Source organism: Eleutherodactylus coqui, chromosome 3, assembly GCF_035609145.1.
Source record: "Eleutherodactylus coqui strain aEleCoq1 chromosome 3, aEleCoq1.hap1, whole genome shotgun sequence".
NCBI classification, from domain to species: Eukaryota; Metazoa; Chordata; class Amphibia; order Anura; family Eleutherodactylidae; genus Eleutherodactylus; species Eleutherodactylus coqui.
In genome coordinates, this window is record NC_089839.1 from 67,904,326 (window position 1) to 67,922,027 (window position 17,702).

General features: G+C 43.5%; 1 protein-coding gene across 4 annotated transcripts in view; it reads left to right on the top strand.

Annotated features, from left to right (window-relative positions):
• The window catches only part of EML6 (EMAP like 6), a 196,103-nt gene that overhangs the window by 43,620 nt on the left and 134,781 nt on the right, over nt 1-17,702 (top strand). For all 4 annotated transcript variants that reach the window (XM_066595700.1, XM_066595697.1, XM_066595699.1 and 1 more), the window contains exons 2-3: nt 9,728-9,887; nt 13,972-14,070. In XM_066595700.1, the coding sequence (XP_066451797.1) occupies nt 9,728-9,887; nt 13,972-14,070 (259 nt within the window). The remainder of the gene's footprint in view (nt 1-9,727; nt 9,888-13,971; nt 14,071-17,702) is intronic.

Consider the following 17,702-nt stretch of genomic DNA (forward strand, 5'->3'; position numbering starts at 1 on the left):
CACATATCACATCTTGTATCCAAGTTAGGGGCGGTACAACAGGGTACTAGATCCTCCATGCCCACCCATATCACATCTTGTATCCTAGCTAGAGCCGGTACAACAGAGTACTAGATCCTCCAGGCCCACCTATATCACATCTTGTATCCTAGCTAGAGCTGGTACAACAGGGTGCTAGATCCTCCAGGCCCACCTATATCACATCTTGTATCCAAGCTAGAGGCAGTACAACAGGGTACTAGATCCTCCATGCCCACACATATCGCATCTTGTATCCAAGCTAGAGGCGGTACAACAGGGTATTAGAGACTCCCGCCAAGGGGTCAGTTTTCCATAATAAATTACCCTTTTGCTCTGATATAGTAATCACTTACTTGTATCAATGTCAAGCTATATTACAATGCAATCTGTTGCAGAATAATGCAGATCTTTACAGCAATGGGGCTGTATCTCTCTGTGCCCCTTAGCAGCTGTTGACTGTGTATGACTTTTCATATGAGACAGCAAGTTCGTCCTATCGCCTATGCTGCATCTCTTATATTTTAGCTTTAGTGAAGGGGAGTCTGAGTGGTCTGTAACCTACTGAGTAGATGTTTATAAAAATCCTTCAAAGCCAGACTCAAAATAAAAAATCTGTAACCATTTCATTCAGCTTTTTTTTTGTTCATTAAGGCCTCATGCACACGGCAGGGCCAGATTCCGACACTGTCATCCCGCAGCGGAATCCGGCCCTGAACGCACCCGGTGACCCTGTGTACCTGTCTTCTTTCTTTTTGTGTACTGCAGATGATCTGGCCTTGCACATGCGCAGTACAGAATTTCCTGCGTCGTCTCTTGGCTGCGGATAACCGCATAATTGACCTATCTGGAATTGACATTCTGGATAGGCTACGGGTCAGACTGCTTCCATTGACTTAAATGGAAGCCGTCTGTGCAAAGCCCACACAGAAATGGAGCATGCAGCAATTTTTCATTTGCGAATGGAAACCGCAACTGGTTTCCGCTCGTGTACTTGAAGAATTGGTTTTGCATTGCATGCTATGGGCGGTATTTGCTGCGGAATCTGGTGATGGTCGCCCGTTCTGAATTTTGCTATTCTAATCCGCCTGTGTGCATTCACCCTAAGTTTTTGGTAACGTCTGTTTTTTGTCGTTTTTTTTTTCTGGCACTTCTGGAGAACACTGTGCACTGCCAGGCTTAGGCTAGATGGCACCCAGTGTGAAATGCTTTTTTGCACCTTACCCATCATAAGAAAAGAGAGAATATATATGTTGTACTATTAGGCAATGTGTCTGTGTTTTGCTTGTGCAGAAATCAGCAAGCTAGCAACATACCCACACCAGAATAGCTCATTGAATAAATACTGTACCAGAACCAAGCTCACTACATAAATACAGCACCAGAATCAAACTCATAACAAATATAGCACCAGATCCAAGCTTAGTACATAGATATAATATGAGAACCAAGCTAATAACATAAATACAGCATCAGAATCAAGCTCATAACTAGAGATGAGCGAACCTACTCGTTTCGAGTAATTACTCGATCGAGCACCGCGATTTTCGAGTACTTCCGTACTCGGGTGAAAAGATTCGGGGGACGCTGGGGGGCGGGGAGAGGCGTGGCGGAGCAGGGGGTAGCAGCGGGGAACAGGGGGGAGCCCACTCTCTCTCCCCCCCACTCCCCGCTGCAACCCCCCACTCACCCACGGCGCCCCCCGAATCTTTTCGACCGAGTATGGAAGTACTCGAAAATCGCGACGCTCGGGTGAATAACGGGCGTGGACGAGTAGGTTCGCTCATCTCTACTCATAACATAAATACAGCAGCCGAACCAAGCTTACAACATACAGTAACAGAACATTATGTCGCGGGGCAATGAAGTACTGACAGCGGCGTTGACCGAGCCAAGAGGAGAATGCTTCATGTAGCTGCTTAAGAAGATCATCTGACCAGGTAGACCTAGGGAGGGCGATCGCCCAATGTACCCAGCCTATATTGGCACGGTGCTCCCCTACAAGCTGATTTCCGTTGCACATAGCAGCCGTAGCACTTAGTATATACCAATCATATGGCTGTGTTACTGGCAAGGGTGATGGCTGATGGACAGGAAATTCACTGATTTAATCCAATGAATGCTTCTTCCAAGCAGTAGCTTTCATCGCGGATGATTATGTACACTGTCAGGCGCTCGCCCTATGTATAATTCTTCCATTTTCTGAGAACTGTCCTAGATTCTTTGTTTGCCTTAACAACAATCCTGATCCTGACATCCTAAATTAAGGGCTAGACACATGATATCTTTGATTAATTAGAGACCCATAACGCTAAATGCATTCTGCTATTTTAATTATGGAAAATTTAATAAAAACAAGTTCAGGGAATTCCTCAGCAGTTAATTACTGGTTTAGCTAGGGGAGAATACCGAAGATTGTGTGGCCACTCACATCAGCTATTCCCAGAAATCGTGTTTCTACTTGACTGGTAAATGATGCCAGGGGCGTCCGTGCCCTCCTTGTTCCTAACAGCACAGATGACCAGCCCATTCCTGCTTGATTTATAGTACAGTCACGCCTTAGGATATTGCTCGAAATAGAGTATAGCATGCAGCTTTTCTTGTTGAAGAATAGAAAGACGTTTATCATGAAGGGAGATGATATAGAAGAAATATATATGCCTATTGCATGTCTTGCTTCCTTTCAAGTTATATGCTAAATTATATTTATTAAGTCTAGAATCTTTTCATGATTGAGACTTGCGGCATTTTCTACTAAATGATATAATAAAAAACTTTAAAGGCCATCTCCACTGCAGTAGCCTCGCATATATAGTGTTATTACATACGTGCTACTGCAGAGCCTGATTTTACATCTTTCTTCAAACCTTAAAAAAAAAAAAACTGTAATCTTAAAAAAAATGTTAAAAACCGCGTCTTCTTCTTTTTTTTTTAAATAATTCATACGTTTCAGAGGGTGTTTCTGGGTGGCGTTTCTTTTTATGAATCTACATGTGTTTTGGTTTTTTTGTGGCATTTTTTGCCTATAGAGAAGCTTATGCAAAATTTCCAGAAAAAAAGCCAAAACTACAGCATGCTGCGGTTGCAATAATAAAAAAGCTACTGACCCCCAAAAATTAATGAGAATTGAGAAAAAACACTTTGAAACAAAATGCAGTAGAGTGTTTTCAGGAACCCTGATTCACAAGGCATAGTTTAATTGCTGATTTAGCTGGATTTCGCACCAAAATCCATTTCAAAATCTGCATCATTCTAGCATTTGTTACGTTTGACACGGATTTATTGGTGATGTCCTAAAAGGACAAACACTGTATATATGTACAGTATATAAACACTGACAACACAGAAATATCAAAAGGAAACACAAAATGGGAAGACTGGGACTCTAACCCTAACTCTAAAGACCCTACCTACCAGCGGGCTGTTCGCCCTGATAAGGATGACCCCACATCCGGAAACTGGGGTAAGCCTCACTTTCCCAAGATGTTGACAGGGGACGGTGGCTAAGTAGCTGAAACGCTTAAGAATAATAAACCATAAAGGTAATCGGAAATAGATGTTTAAACACCCCAGATAAGTGAACAACCAGCAGAATTATCTTAACTGAGATGCAAGTCAGGACTAGGAGCCGCCGGCTCAACCAGAAGCACCTTCAGATAGAAAGTATAACCAGAATAAATATATATAAACTAAAGCTGATTGGCTGGTTAGGACACCCACATCCCCTCCAACCAATCAGTCGATAAGAGAAGTGTCTCCATTGGCTTCCAGTTGTTCCGGCTCCAGGGTCACGTGAACCAGTGCTGACTCTGGGACGGCACCCCAGTTCCGATCCTCCTTCACAGCTAGTGAGCTGTGACAACTTTCTATTGAATGCTTTAAAATGTATGCTGTAGTTTTATATGTCTGATTTTTCCGCATGTCATTTCTGAAACCTGTGTTGGACAATCCTTTATGCAGTATAAGAACTGTATATACAGTTCAGAGCACAAAGGCAAAGCGAACAGCTGATCACAGAGGGTCTTGGGGTAGAGGACACCTGCTGATTTACTATTGATGACTTATCTTGAAATATAAGCCTACCCCAAAAATAAGCCCAAGCTGCAGAAATGTTTTTTTAAAAAAAAGCATAGATCACCTTAGAAGCGCTATCCAGGGCTCCGTTGCAGCTTCTTCCCTGTTTTTCATCTTTTCTGGCCAGGGTTTGAAAAATCCCCGCCTCCTGGAAGCGCTGGCTGTGATTGGCTGACCCTTAGGTTATGGCTTTGACAGTAGGATTTCATAGTTGCATTGCACCGCACGAAAATCGTGTTTTCATGTGATGCAACAGAGAGGAAGGCTTCATAAGGAAACATGGGCTACAAAAGCTCACGAGTCGTGGGCATATCGTGGGACCCGCAAGGTTTTTGTGTCGGGATGTTGCATGCTACGAAACATCGCTCATCTGGAAGAACCCATAGGAAAGCAGGGGCTTCACATACATGCGATTTGTCACATTGCTACAAAATCGCGTGAGAAAATCGCCTATGTGGATACGGCCAAAAAAAAAAACACCACACCCCCCAAAAAGGTTTTTTCCAAATACGTTATGATGCATTAAATGGTAACTATGAAAAATACAACTCCTCCTACAAAAACAAACCCTCATGTAGCGGGGTCACCGAAAAAATAATAAAATTATGTTTTGGTTTTTTTTAAGGGGGTATGGGGGGAAAAAAACTAAAGTGCAGAATTGTCCCTCATCTGTTCTATTATGCCATAAATGGACATTAAGTTCTGAGGGGTTCATGTTCTGGGGAACTAGTTTCATTGACTCATTTTAAGTCAATAACTAGTTAATTTAAAAAGAAAGAAAAAAGCTTTTGTGCTTTATGGCAGCGTTAAAAAGCTGTTGGAAAGAATCATTTTTGAGGTTTGCTCCAGTGATGTGTGATGTTCCTGCTTCCTAAAATAACAAGTCCTTTGCATGCTAAATGAATGTTTTGTCATTCCCGCAGCTGATTGCACAGCCCACCTTCTTCACACGTTCTGTCGTCTTCTGTGGAGCTGCGAGAATTCCCCATGCACGGCTCCCAGGTTCACCTTGCTGTGACTGCACACACAGACCTCAATCAGTCAGCTTCTATCTATGAATAATAAGCAGCTCATTTCAGGAGAAGCCAGTGTCACTCATCTATTTAACACTTTTTACCTGGATTTTATGGCCAATATTAGAGCTTTCTCACTGATACAAAATAGTCATTTTTACTTTAATGTTATGCATTGAAAAGTACTTAGAGTTTAATTAAAAAGTTAATTATTATGAGTACAATTGGGAAATATTATAAATGTATATCTACATTGAATGACCACTTTATTAGACCCCCATCTAGTAGTGCGTTAGACCTCTTTTGGTCTTCAGAGCCGCAGCAATTAGTCATGGCATAGATCCCACTAGTTGTCAAAATTGGTTTGCAGGAATATCGAACCATGTAGACACAATAGCTTCTTGTAATTACCGCAAATTACATGGAGGTGCTGACATGCGTTGACCAGCTGACAGGAAGGGTTCACCGATTCATGCTGCTTGTGCCGAATTCTGACTCTGCCATCAGCATGGCGCAGCAGAAATCTGGACAGCCCTGACCAGATGATGCCTTTCCACTGCTCAGTAATGCAAATGCTCTTTTGTACCCACTGGAGTTCCACCTTTATGGTTCCCTTAAGGCCCATTTACACGGAGCAATGATCGCTCAAAATTTGCTCAAACGACAGTTTGAGTGACAGTTTTGAGTGATCATCTTTGCATAACTTTAAGTAGCTAATTAGCTACTTAGAGTTATGCAGGCGGAGCGGGATACTGCCCCAATTGCTCCAAGAACAATGCAGCTGTTTTGTATATGCAAACAGCTTCATTGTTCTCAGCACTTTCAGCTGGTGTCCCACTAAGAACTGCCAGCGGGTTACCAGCTGAAAGAATGCTATCAGCACCGCCCCCTGAGATATCAGCGGGCGACACTGATAATGCTCATAGCTAGTTTCTAGCTGGCTCAAAATGAGCGATGAACGAACAATGCATGGTGGCCGTGCATTTAGACACAATGGAGATGAGGGGAGATGAAATTAGGTAACTAAAGCTCCTGGATTTATCAGCGGACCTTACCATGGTTTCTGCGCCCATCACCAAAATAGCAGGCACATGCGCAAAAGCTGCTATTGCCGGGGTAATTTGAAATGTCCCTGATCCTGGCTACTAAACTTAGCAGAGAGTCTGGAGCTATCGCGGGGGGCTCGCGGTACGTGGTTCTTGGTCACGTCATTGCCGTTATCCAATGGATAACGGCAATTGCATAAAAGTTTTAAAAAGTTAAAGTTTCACCTCCCGTCACGGATCCGAACCATGAGGGGAGGTGAAATTACTTACTTAGAGTCTCCATCTGTGTTTCCTTATTGGCAGACCTTTCCCCAGCTTTGGCGCAAGCACCCATCGCCAAAATGGAGGACACAGGCGCAGAAGCTGGGGAGGACCTGAAAAATTTAAAATCTTGCTACCAAAGGTAGCCGAGAGCCTGGCGTATTGACCAGTGGCTGCAGTGAGTGGTCTCTGGTCACGTGATCGCCATTATCCAACGGTTAAACAGTTGAAGTTTAATACTTCTTTTGGTTTGGGCCCTGTTGTGCATACGGACATAAGATTAGGGCCACAGTGGGTTTGTTTCTGAACACAGAACTAACAGGAGGATTCAATTGGGGCTGAAAGTCTTCATTCATATGTGTGCTGTACAAAAAAAAATGCCAAAAAAAGAAAATCAAATTTTTTTTCCCTTGCTTTGCTTAGATTCATTCAAAATCTGTTAGGTCAAAATACGTAGTACACCCCTAGTTGAATTCATTGAAGGGTCTAGTTTTCAAAATGGGGTCATTTGTGGAGGTTCTCTGTTGTTTGAGCCACTCAAGGGCTCTACGAGTGGGCAATGGGGCCTAAAACACCTTCAAGCAAAATGTCTATTTTGAAAGCCACCGGCTGCTTCTTTCATGTGCACTAGAAAAAAAAACGGTCTTTAAAATAGAGTATTTGCAAAAACATTTTTGTTCTCCTCTGAAGTGCATTAACTCCTAAAAAGAAAGGGGGGTAAAAATACTCATGAAACCCCTCAGTGAATACATTAAGGGGTATATTTTTAAAATGGGGCCATTTGTGGGGGTATCTATCATTCTGACACCTATGAGCCTTTGCAATCTTGGCTTGGTGCAGGAAAACAGAATGTTTCACAAAATATTAATAATCAATGTTAAATTTGTATGTCTCCTAAATGGTTAAAAAAACTGAAGTTTTTCCAATGGTCTTCCAGAATAAAGTAAACAGATGGAAATATATATCTCATCAAAAAATTGGACAGTATGTTTGCACATATTTGAAATATTACAGTTGAAAATGTGAAAAAAATGACACTTTTTTAAAAAATGTTCTCAATTTCGGTACTTTGGCACTATTCACAAAATCTATTGGTCTATTTTTACCACCTAAATGAAGCACAATATGTGGGGGAAAAACAATGTCAGAATCAGTGGGATATGCAAAACCTTTACGGAGTTATTCTATGTTAAAGTGACAGAATTATCTGTCAGATTTCCAATATTTGGCGCAAACAGGCTTGGTCACCATGGGGTTAAAGGGGTGAGTTTCCAGCTGTGTTGGTACCCTCTTCGAAGACGGCAAAATTCCCCCTTACTATATTTTTTTTTTCTCCAGCTTTCAACATACACAGACTATATTTTAAAAGCACTATAACTATATCAAAAGTGTCTGCAAAAGAATTGCCCATAGTAACCAATCAGAGCTCAGCTCTCATTTCTTAAACTGCTTGTCAAGGACTGGGGTCTGGGTATGGGAATTACCTGAAAACTGCCCGCAACCCCTGTTCCTACCTACTTGCCCCTCCTAGGCTACGCCCTAGGGCGACAACTGGGCGACGGTCCCTATGCTCACTAGAGATGCAGGGCAGGAGTGAAACTATAGACAATACAAGGTAATACAAGCAAACACAATACAAGAGCAGGTCAGGCAGTCCGGGTCGGCAACAGGAGAGCGGTACGAGGGGTCAGGCGCAGTCGAGGTCAGGTCCAAGGCAAGCGGGTTAAACCAGAGTATCAATAGCAAGGAGACCAAACATAAACCAGAGTATCAATAGCTGGAGACCAAACATACACTAGCACTGGAGGAAAGAACACTGAACGTTTAAATGCTGTCAGAACTCCCGCCCCAGCAGCTGAATGGGGCGGGGAGCCTGACAGCAACAGGAGCCAATCCCAGGACGCTTGGAAAACAGCTCCCAGTGCCTGCAAACAACAGGCAGAGGCCCAGGCATCTCCAGAGAGTACAGAGCAAAGATCCAGACATAGCGCAGCGAGTGCAGAGCAGAAACCCAGACAACAACAGCGAGTGCAGGGCAAGCGTGCCAGGGTGTCATGGTAACGGGAACGTGGCACTGGGCGGTAACCCACCACATCTCCAGAACCTGGCTAACTAGGCTAACGATCCTGCGCATGAAAGCGCACACCTGGAGCCTGCACACTGGATCACGGCAACCAGGGGAGGTCACTAAAACCAGTGCTCCCCTGCGCCGCACCCCCACAGCTCGGGAACTAGGACCGGTGGTGACCCCGAGAGCCGCCGGACCTGACGCTGCTCTAATAAAATAAAAGCTCTGTTCTGATTGGTTCTTGTGGGCAACAAAGACAGTTTTTGTTTTAGTGATGAATGTGACGTATTATTCCTTGTGGCTTGTACTGGTGACCTTTTAGCTTCACGTTATTTCATCCAAAAAGGTCCAGAATTCTTTTTAGTGGTCAGTACTAATACAGCGCATCTCTTATTTTTCCATCAACGTAGCTGTCTGAGGGCTTGTTTTTTGTGGGACGAGTTGTATTTTTCAATGTTACTGTGTACTATACCATATAATGTACTGAAAAACATTAAAATGAAATTTAAAATGAAATGAAATGAAAACAAAACTAAATTCCTCCATCTTCTGGGGGTCTAGTTGTTATGGCGTCCACACTGCAGCAAAAATGACATGTCTTTATTCTATGGGTAAGTATGATTATGACGATGCCAAATTTAAATAGCTTTTTAGTTTTTCTTGCTGTACTACTTTAAAAAAATGTAAATATCTTTTCTCATTTTTTTGGTCAACATAGTTGTGTCAGGGCTCATTTTTTGTGGGATGTCCTGTAGTTTCTACTGGTAGCATTTTGGAGTACATATGACTTTGTAATCGTTTATTTTTATTACATTTTTTTCTTTGAGATGGGGTGACCAAAAAAAGCACAATTTTAGTGTTGTCTATTTTTTTTCTGAACAATGTTCATCGTAATCGGAATAAATAATGCATTTGTTTGATAGATCTAGTTTCACAGATGGGGCGATACCAAACATGTTTTTGGGCTTTTTGTTTTGCTATTTTTAAAAAGAGGATATTTTTAAACTCTATTAATACCTTTTATTTTTTTTAATGTTTAATAGAGTTTTCTAATAAAACTCTATTAAACTAATTTTTACATTTTTTTCTGTTCCCCCATAGGGGCTTGAACTTGTGATCATTTGAGCTGTAACAATACATATTCACTCCTATAAATGAGATTTCTGATCTGATAAATATACACTACTTCTTTATTTGATTGTAAACTTTAATAGAAATGTTTATTTTTTCCATTTTATTGCCTACAGCTTGGCTTTACATCCAGACAGAACCCTTGTTGCCACAGGACAGGTTGGAAAAGAACCTTATATATGTATATGGGATTCATACGCTGTACAGACAGTTTCCATCCTCAAAGATGTGCACACGCATGGAGTAGCTGGTTTGGCGTTTGATTCAGAAGGACAGGTTTGTATTTAAAAAACTAGCTTTTCGCATTGCCTTAAAATGACTTTTGTAATACAACTTGTACCATTACTGTAATTGCACTTTATTTTTTAAAAAGACTGTGTAGGAGGCTTAAAACTGGGTGAGCAACAGACAAACTCTGCTACAAAGGGGAGGCTGTGGAAGACAGTTTCATGTCACAGGTCATACACCATGGCAAGTGAAAGTCAAAGCAGACTGGAGGTTTCAAGATGTGCTGTTCAAACACTTTTGAAGAGGCACAAAGAAACAGCCAACGTTGAGGACCATAGACAGAGTGGTCATCCAGGGAAACTTAGTGTAGCAGATGAAAGACATGTCATGCTTACTTCGAAATTGAAAGATGTCCGGTAGTGCCATCAGCTCAGAACTGTCAGAAACCATTTGGATGCAGGTACATATCAACTGTTCTGAGAAGTCCGTCCAGAAGTGGTCTTCATGGAAGAATTGTGGCCAAGAAGCCATACTTTTGATGTAGAAACAAGGCCAAGCAACTCAACTATGCATAAAAACATAGAAGCTTGGGTACAAAAAAAATGTCAGCAGGGGCTCTGGACTGAGGAGTCAAAATTGAAAATATCTGGCTGTAATAGAAGGCAGTTTGTTTGCCGAAGGGCTGGAGAGCGGTACAATGAGTGTTTGCAGGCAGCAAGGAAGCATGATGGAGGTTCCTTGCAAGCTTTGGGGCTGCATTTCAGTTAATGGAGTTGGTGATTTGGTCAGGATTAGTGATGAGCGAGCATACTCGCTAAGGGCAATTGCTCGATCGAGCATTGCCCTTAGTGAGTACCTGCCCGCTCGGAAGCAAAGATTCGGCTGCCGGCGGTGGGCGGGGAGCTGCGAGGGAGAGCGGGGAGGAACAGAGGGGAGATCTCTCTCTCCCTCTCTCCCCCCCCCCCCCGCTCCCCCCTGCTGACTGCCGCAACTCACCTGTCACCCGCGCCGACAGCCGAACCTTTTCTCCCGAGCTGATACTCGCTAAGGACAATGCTCGATCGAGCAATTGTCCTTAATGAGTATGCTCGCTCATCTCTAGTTAGGATTAATGGTGTTCTCAATGCTGAGAAATACATACAGATGCTTATCCATCATGTAGTACCACCAGGGAGGTGTCTGATTGGCTGCAAATTTATCCTGCAGCAGAACAACCCCAAACATCCAGCCAATGTCATTAAGGCCTTGTTCAGACGAGCAGCGCTAAAAACACGCTTCCATAGGAACCAATAGGTTCCTATAGTAGCATTCACATGGACGATTGTTAGACAAGCTAAATTAATGCATCTAACAAAGATAGGACATGCGTGGCTGCAATGCCCGCATCGCAGGTCCGTGCTGCGTGATGTGCAGGAGTTTCCATTGACTCCTATGTGAATAGGAGTTTATGGAAACTCCTGTGCAGGGAATAGATTCCCCACCGCTTACAGCAGGGCAATTAAAACCTGCTGACCAGAAGTACATTTAACCCTTTCCAATCCAATTTGTATCCTGGTTTTCCTAGGGGGATTACTCTTTTTCTGCCGTTATGCAATGGCGCTATCTGCTGGCTAAAGCCAGTACTGCATGAGGTGACACGTTGGATAGGCTCCGACAGCAGAGAGGCTGGCAATATACAGTAAGAGAACCCCTTCAGACATCTTCCAACATCGGAGCTGTACAGCTTTAAATCATAATGTCTTCAGAGGTCAGACAGTGGACTGGAAAGGGTTACAATGTCCTGCTGTAAACTTCTACTTTGCAGCATGTTTTTCACACCTGCCTAAAACTTTTGCACAGTACTGTATATTATAATACATTACTGCCTAGCTCAGCACATGAAAAATTAGAAATACAATGTGGCTGTCCAGTGGCAAATAAGTATCTCCACAGTAGAGCACATGTTCACAACATTGATTTCAATAGGACATCTAGATGACTCATTTACAATAGGGAAGTGATGTAATATGCAGGGTTAGTGGAAAAGAAATAGACATTTTCAACATTATTAAGTTGCAAAACCATTGAAGATGTAGACACACAATATGTGTGGTCGAGTTGGGATAAAAGCTTTTGCTAATGCAGCATTGTCATGATGGCCGCATCATGTGAGCGCCTGTAGAGAAAGGAATTTCAGAACACTGGTGCTTTTTTGCAAAGGGAAAAGTTCTGGGAAACACTTATAGCAGAGGAACAAGTGGCTTGAGTTGATAAAAAGGCTCAAACATAGAAATTTGTAACTTGGGCTGCTTTCACATCTGTGTTGGAACCTTAGGTTGGAGGTTCTGTAAAAGATCTGGCTCAAATTCCCAGACCCCATTATAGTCAATGTAGTATTGCCTCATTGTCAGCAACACATCATTGTCTAGAATGACAAGGTACACCTCCTTGTTCATGGTTCTTGCCACTTCAACCAACAGACCGAGACCATGTAATATAAAACATCCCCAGACCATAACAGAAAATCCGCCATACTTAGCGGTTGGCACAACACACTTGGGCAAAAGTCGTTCCCCAGGCTCCCCCACACTCGGGTACATCCATCTGATTTGAAGATAGAGTGGCCTGGTTTGTGATTCCATAGAACGTTCTATCATTGCTCAAACTGACCAATAACAATGCTTCTTGTACCAGTATAGAAAGGCCGATGCATTGTGCTTTGTGATGGACGGCTTGTGTGCAGCGGTATAACCTGTATATCTAATAGCGTGCAGTTTTTGCCACTAACTATGCTTGACACCTCCAAGGTCTGCATCTTATGTAACATGGTTTAGGATATGTGACCTGCTAATAAGACACAATCCATTCTACTGATGGGGGGGTGACCAAATATTTTGGTAGGATAGTGTATGCTGCTCCAATACCATACATGTGATACTTTATATAGACGAGTTGTAGTGCTTTCCTAGTTGTGGTAACAAATGTAAAACTAAGGGGCGGATAAGCAGCATCTCAACCACAGGTTTACTACGATACAACACAGCTATGGAAACCTGGAATTTGTCCAGATCTGCTGTAAATAAAGAGCGTGATGTCTAAACTCTGATGCCAAGTAGTTTTTTAGTCCCCATACTGTAAAATTACATGTCATCTAACATTGGCCACTTTAATGTCAATGCATTATAATAATGTAAGAAGACCGAAACGTCATAATTGGTGATCGAAACGTCGCTTTATTTTACTATGGGAGAATAAATTCGTGATTAGTCAGTACACCCATGGATGCTGCCGTATTTACCAGTGACTGATGCATTATAATAATGCTCAGTTAGAATTGTTACTCATGTAGTGCCTCTATTGCTTATCACTAGAGATGGGCGAGCACCAAAATGCCAAACTTTTTGTAATGCTCGAGAGCTCGTTTCGAGTAACGAACCCCATTGAAGTCAATAGGCGACTCGAGCATTAGCATACTCGTCACGAGTACTTCGAGTATGCTAATGCTCGAATGAGCATGCTCGCTCATCTCTACTTATCAGTATAGCAGCCACATCCACATGCAAAAATGACATACTGATTGATGGAAAATGCAAATATAACATGCTGGTGGTGAATATGCAGTATTTAATATAATATTCAAAATGTTTGTCCAATTGTAATCTATTGATGGCTCATGCTGTGCCATCAATAGCGGACCAATGAGGGGATGCTGCCTGGGACCTGCTTTGTAGAGCTGTTTGTACTGGTGCACTGAGTTGATGTCTGCAGGAAGCAGACCGCTACATGCTCAATGCAGTGGTGAGTTTTGGTATTACAGGCGAAGTTTCCATTGAAGTGAATTGGAACTTTGCCTGTAGGTCTAACTCTGACCACTACAGTGGAAATGGAGCTGTCGGCTTCCTGCAGAGTTCTTCAAAGGGGGTCCTGGGCAGTGACTCCTCACTGATCTATATTAATGACCCATTCTGAGTGTAAGCCATTATTTATACAAGTGGTCAATCCTTGAAGTGTTATGTATATTATGAAGTATATATAAGATTAGTATGTATTATTACTTTGAATAATTTACTTATTACTTATCAATGACATTATAGTTGTTTATATTACATATGTGATAAAATACTGACATCTTGTTGCCTTTTTCTCTCCATAGCGCCTCGCTTCTGTGGGACTAGATGCCAAAAACACTGTGTGCATTTGGGATTGGCAGAAAGGCAAAGTTTTGGCAACCGCTACTGGCCACTCAGACAGGGTATTACAAGTGTCCCATATACTTTTGTTGCAGAATATACTTTGAGAGCTGCATATAGAAATTACAGAATGCTTACAATGTGTGTTTGGTTGCAATGTGAAAGAGTAATGCTACTTTTTAATTTCCTTTTTATGCTTAAAGGGGTTGTCCGCCGCCCAAACTGATTTTTTTCCCCCCATTAATGCCCTGTGGAGTAGAAGCATCACACACAACAGCCTTTCCCATAAAAATCGATATTCTGCTTACCTTTTCATTCCTTTTCTTCCCTTTATAAAGTTTGCCTGAAGAATTCTTCAAAGATGGCGCCGCTGGGTAGTTCCCATGATGCACTGCTGCCTCTCTCTCCTCAGCGTGCACGCTCCCGATGACACCGGTCACATGACTGGAGGACCGGCGTCATAATGCAAATGCACGCTTCACTGCTTTGAATAGAGCCGGCAGCCGTCCGGTCCCATTCAGAGCAATGAGAGGGCAGGGAGAGCAGTGCGATCTCCTGCTAGAGCTCTGACAGCTGTAGCAGTAGATTCCTTCATCTCCCTGGCATGTCCCCTCATCACTGGATACTGTGAGAGCCCTGTCACAGTGTCCAGTAATGAGGGGACATGCTGAGGAGATGAAGGAATCTACTGCTAACAGCTGTCACAGCTCTAGCAGGATCGTGATCTGTAGCAGCACTTTCAATAGCAGAGAATCGCGATCCTCAGCTATTGAAAGTGAAAGTAGCACCAAACATGACTGACACACACACAGCCCCCTCCACACATGCACCCCACAGTGTCCCCCTCCAGTGCCCCCCCTCCCCCGCAAGCCACCAGCTGACAGCTCCGACCAGCAGAGCCCCCCCCCGCAAGCCAACAGCTGACAGCTCCGACCAGCAGCATCCTCCTCCCCCCCCCCCCACTGGCTGACAGCTCCGACCAGCATCCCCCCCCCCCCCCCCCACTGGCTGACAGCTCCGACCAGCATCCTCCTCCCCCCCCCCCCCCACTGGCTGACAGCTCCGACCAGCAGCTCCCCCACCTTCCCCCTCACCCCCATCCCGGGACTACTGACTGACAGGTCTGTCACCCCTACACCTCCCCACCCCCACCCTTGACTACTGACAGCTCGCAGCACCCCTCCCCCGTGAGAGACCGGCACTCCACTCCCCCTCCTCCACTCCCCTTACCTGTCAGCTGAAGATCCCGCGGCTGCGCGTCCCCTGCAGGCAGACCAGAGCTTCCTGAAGCAGCCGGCAGAAGAAGATCTACTGCGCATGCGCGGAGTAGAAGAAGCGCGTCCCCGTGCAGAGAACACCTGGAGCTGGCCCGACAAGAAGAGGACGAGAGACTTGTCGGAACCAATGGCAACCGAGGAGCAACACAGGGGGGCACTCCAAAAGGTAAGTGAATAACTTCTGTTTGCCTAATTTACAATGCACAATGTATATTACAAAGTGCATTGTATTGGGCAAACAGAAGTAATGAGACCTAATGTTTATGGCCGGACAACCCCTTTAACATTTTTAGTTGCATTTTATATCAAAAAGTTCAGTAGCTTGAAGTTAGGCTATGTTCACACTAGTGTTTTTTGTTCCCATCTAGCTGTTCCTAGGTGGGTGGGTGTGTGTCAAAGGCAGTACACGTGATGGGTGCTGTAAGACCAAATGGCCTTCAGCTAAACGCCTGGAAATGGTTCCAACAGACCTGCGACAATGTATGTGTATAAGGCCTGTAACCATGGGGCCACCTGTCTCTGGATCGTGCACAACGAAACAGTCAAAGCTGCTTCTGCTTGTTGGACAATCAGACGATCCCCTCTACTGGTGGTCTGTTGAGGATGTCCTGAACCCGGTCACCTGGTGTTCATGTCCTCATGCATCCACTGGTCCCAACACCTCCTAACAGTCTGGCCAGAATGGCTCAGGTGGCAGCAATTCGTAAATACAACCATCTAGCTTCCCACATTCTAATAATGCGTCCCCTCTCAGACTCTGGTAATGGGGTGAAATCTCTTAGATTGCATCATAGAGGCGTCTAGTGGTCAACAAGCTCCACACAAGTGGAAAGAGAAGTCACTACACACAAGGAGCCTCCGAGAGCCTTTTTATAGGCCAAAGGGGAACCAGTTTTAGGGCCTTAAACAGAAAGACCGTTCATCTAATCACAGCACCACTATAATCATTTGTATATCTGCCTTAGATGTAACTGCATGCCGGGATTTGCAGCAAAACAACAACTTCTACGGTATGGATTTTTTTTCCATAACTTATGACAGACATATGAAAGTCTAGCAGCTCCATAGTTATCAGATCGTCTGCAGATCCCACTATAACCAGCCCTCTGCACAAATAACCAGTGCCTACTGGTAGGCTATGTTCCTACATATGTCAATTGAAATCTGTTTATTCTGGATTGACATACAAGGAAAATTTGCAATTTAGGTTTATGTTGGGCTAATTTTGTGCCTGTTGATACAAGTACTTGGAGAGAACTTTGTCCTGCTGTGCTCCGAATGGAAAGCAATGAAATGAGGTTTCTCTGATAATAAAGTATTGCAGGGGCTGATTGATCATGTTTTTTGTGCACATCTGCTAAACACATAGGGTAAAGTATACATTTTATGGCAAAAGGGAAACTTTGGAGGATTACATTCCGTCAATGCACTTGTCTGCACGATTCGGAAAAGGGTGTTAAACGCAGGAGCGCAAGTAATAAACACGCTTCCTAATGGCTCCATTACACAAATTGCTCCTTTTTAAAGCAGCAGCCTTATAAAACAGGAAAACATTCAGACTCTCGATATAGACTATCCTGGTGAAGTCAACATAATATAAGTGGCATTCAATACATAGAAGCATAACATTGACGGTCTACCATTAGATTTCCTTTTCATTTCTCTCATAGGATAGATCTATGCTTATCCCAGACATGTTTAAATTATTTCATTGTTGATTTTCCAACCACGTCTGCTGGAAGTTTGTTCCAAAACATCTACTACTCTTTCAGCAAAAAAATATTTCCTGGCGTTGCTTCTGACTTTTTCCTCAACGAGATTGTGCCCCCTTCTAGTGTTTATCTTCCTATGGGCTCAGTCAGTCGAGCGTCTTTTTTTTACGGATGTATAGGTCAGTGAAAACAAAATGTGAAACGCATGTGTAAAAAAAGTATGACCGAAGCAGCACTTGTTGTGCGGTCACACGATGGTAAAATTCGCACATAAAGGTGCAGTCCCATCGCTATTCCTTGGAATTGAAAGCCCTTGGATGCTGTCACATCCAGGGGCTTTACCTTGCTGTCAATGGGGCGGGCGGCAGTCACACATCACTCACAAACAGGTGGTCATTAGTATTTTGATAGATATATGTTTCCATCATGTCTTCAATTTCCTACAGGCTATACATACAAAGTCCTTTATCTTTCCTGAGAAGTTTTGTATTTGAGGCCTTCCATTATTTTTGGAGCCCGTCTTTGGATTTGTTCTATTATTACGGACTATAACAAGGAATATTGTCACACTCAAGAAAGGCATCCAGGCTCCTCTTGGATTCTTTTAGTGAGTCCCCCATCACCACATCCTCAGGCGGAGCGTTCCATAGTCCTACTGCTCTTACAGTAAAGAACCCACTTCTATGTCGGTGTAGAAACCTTCTT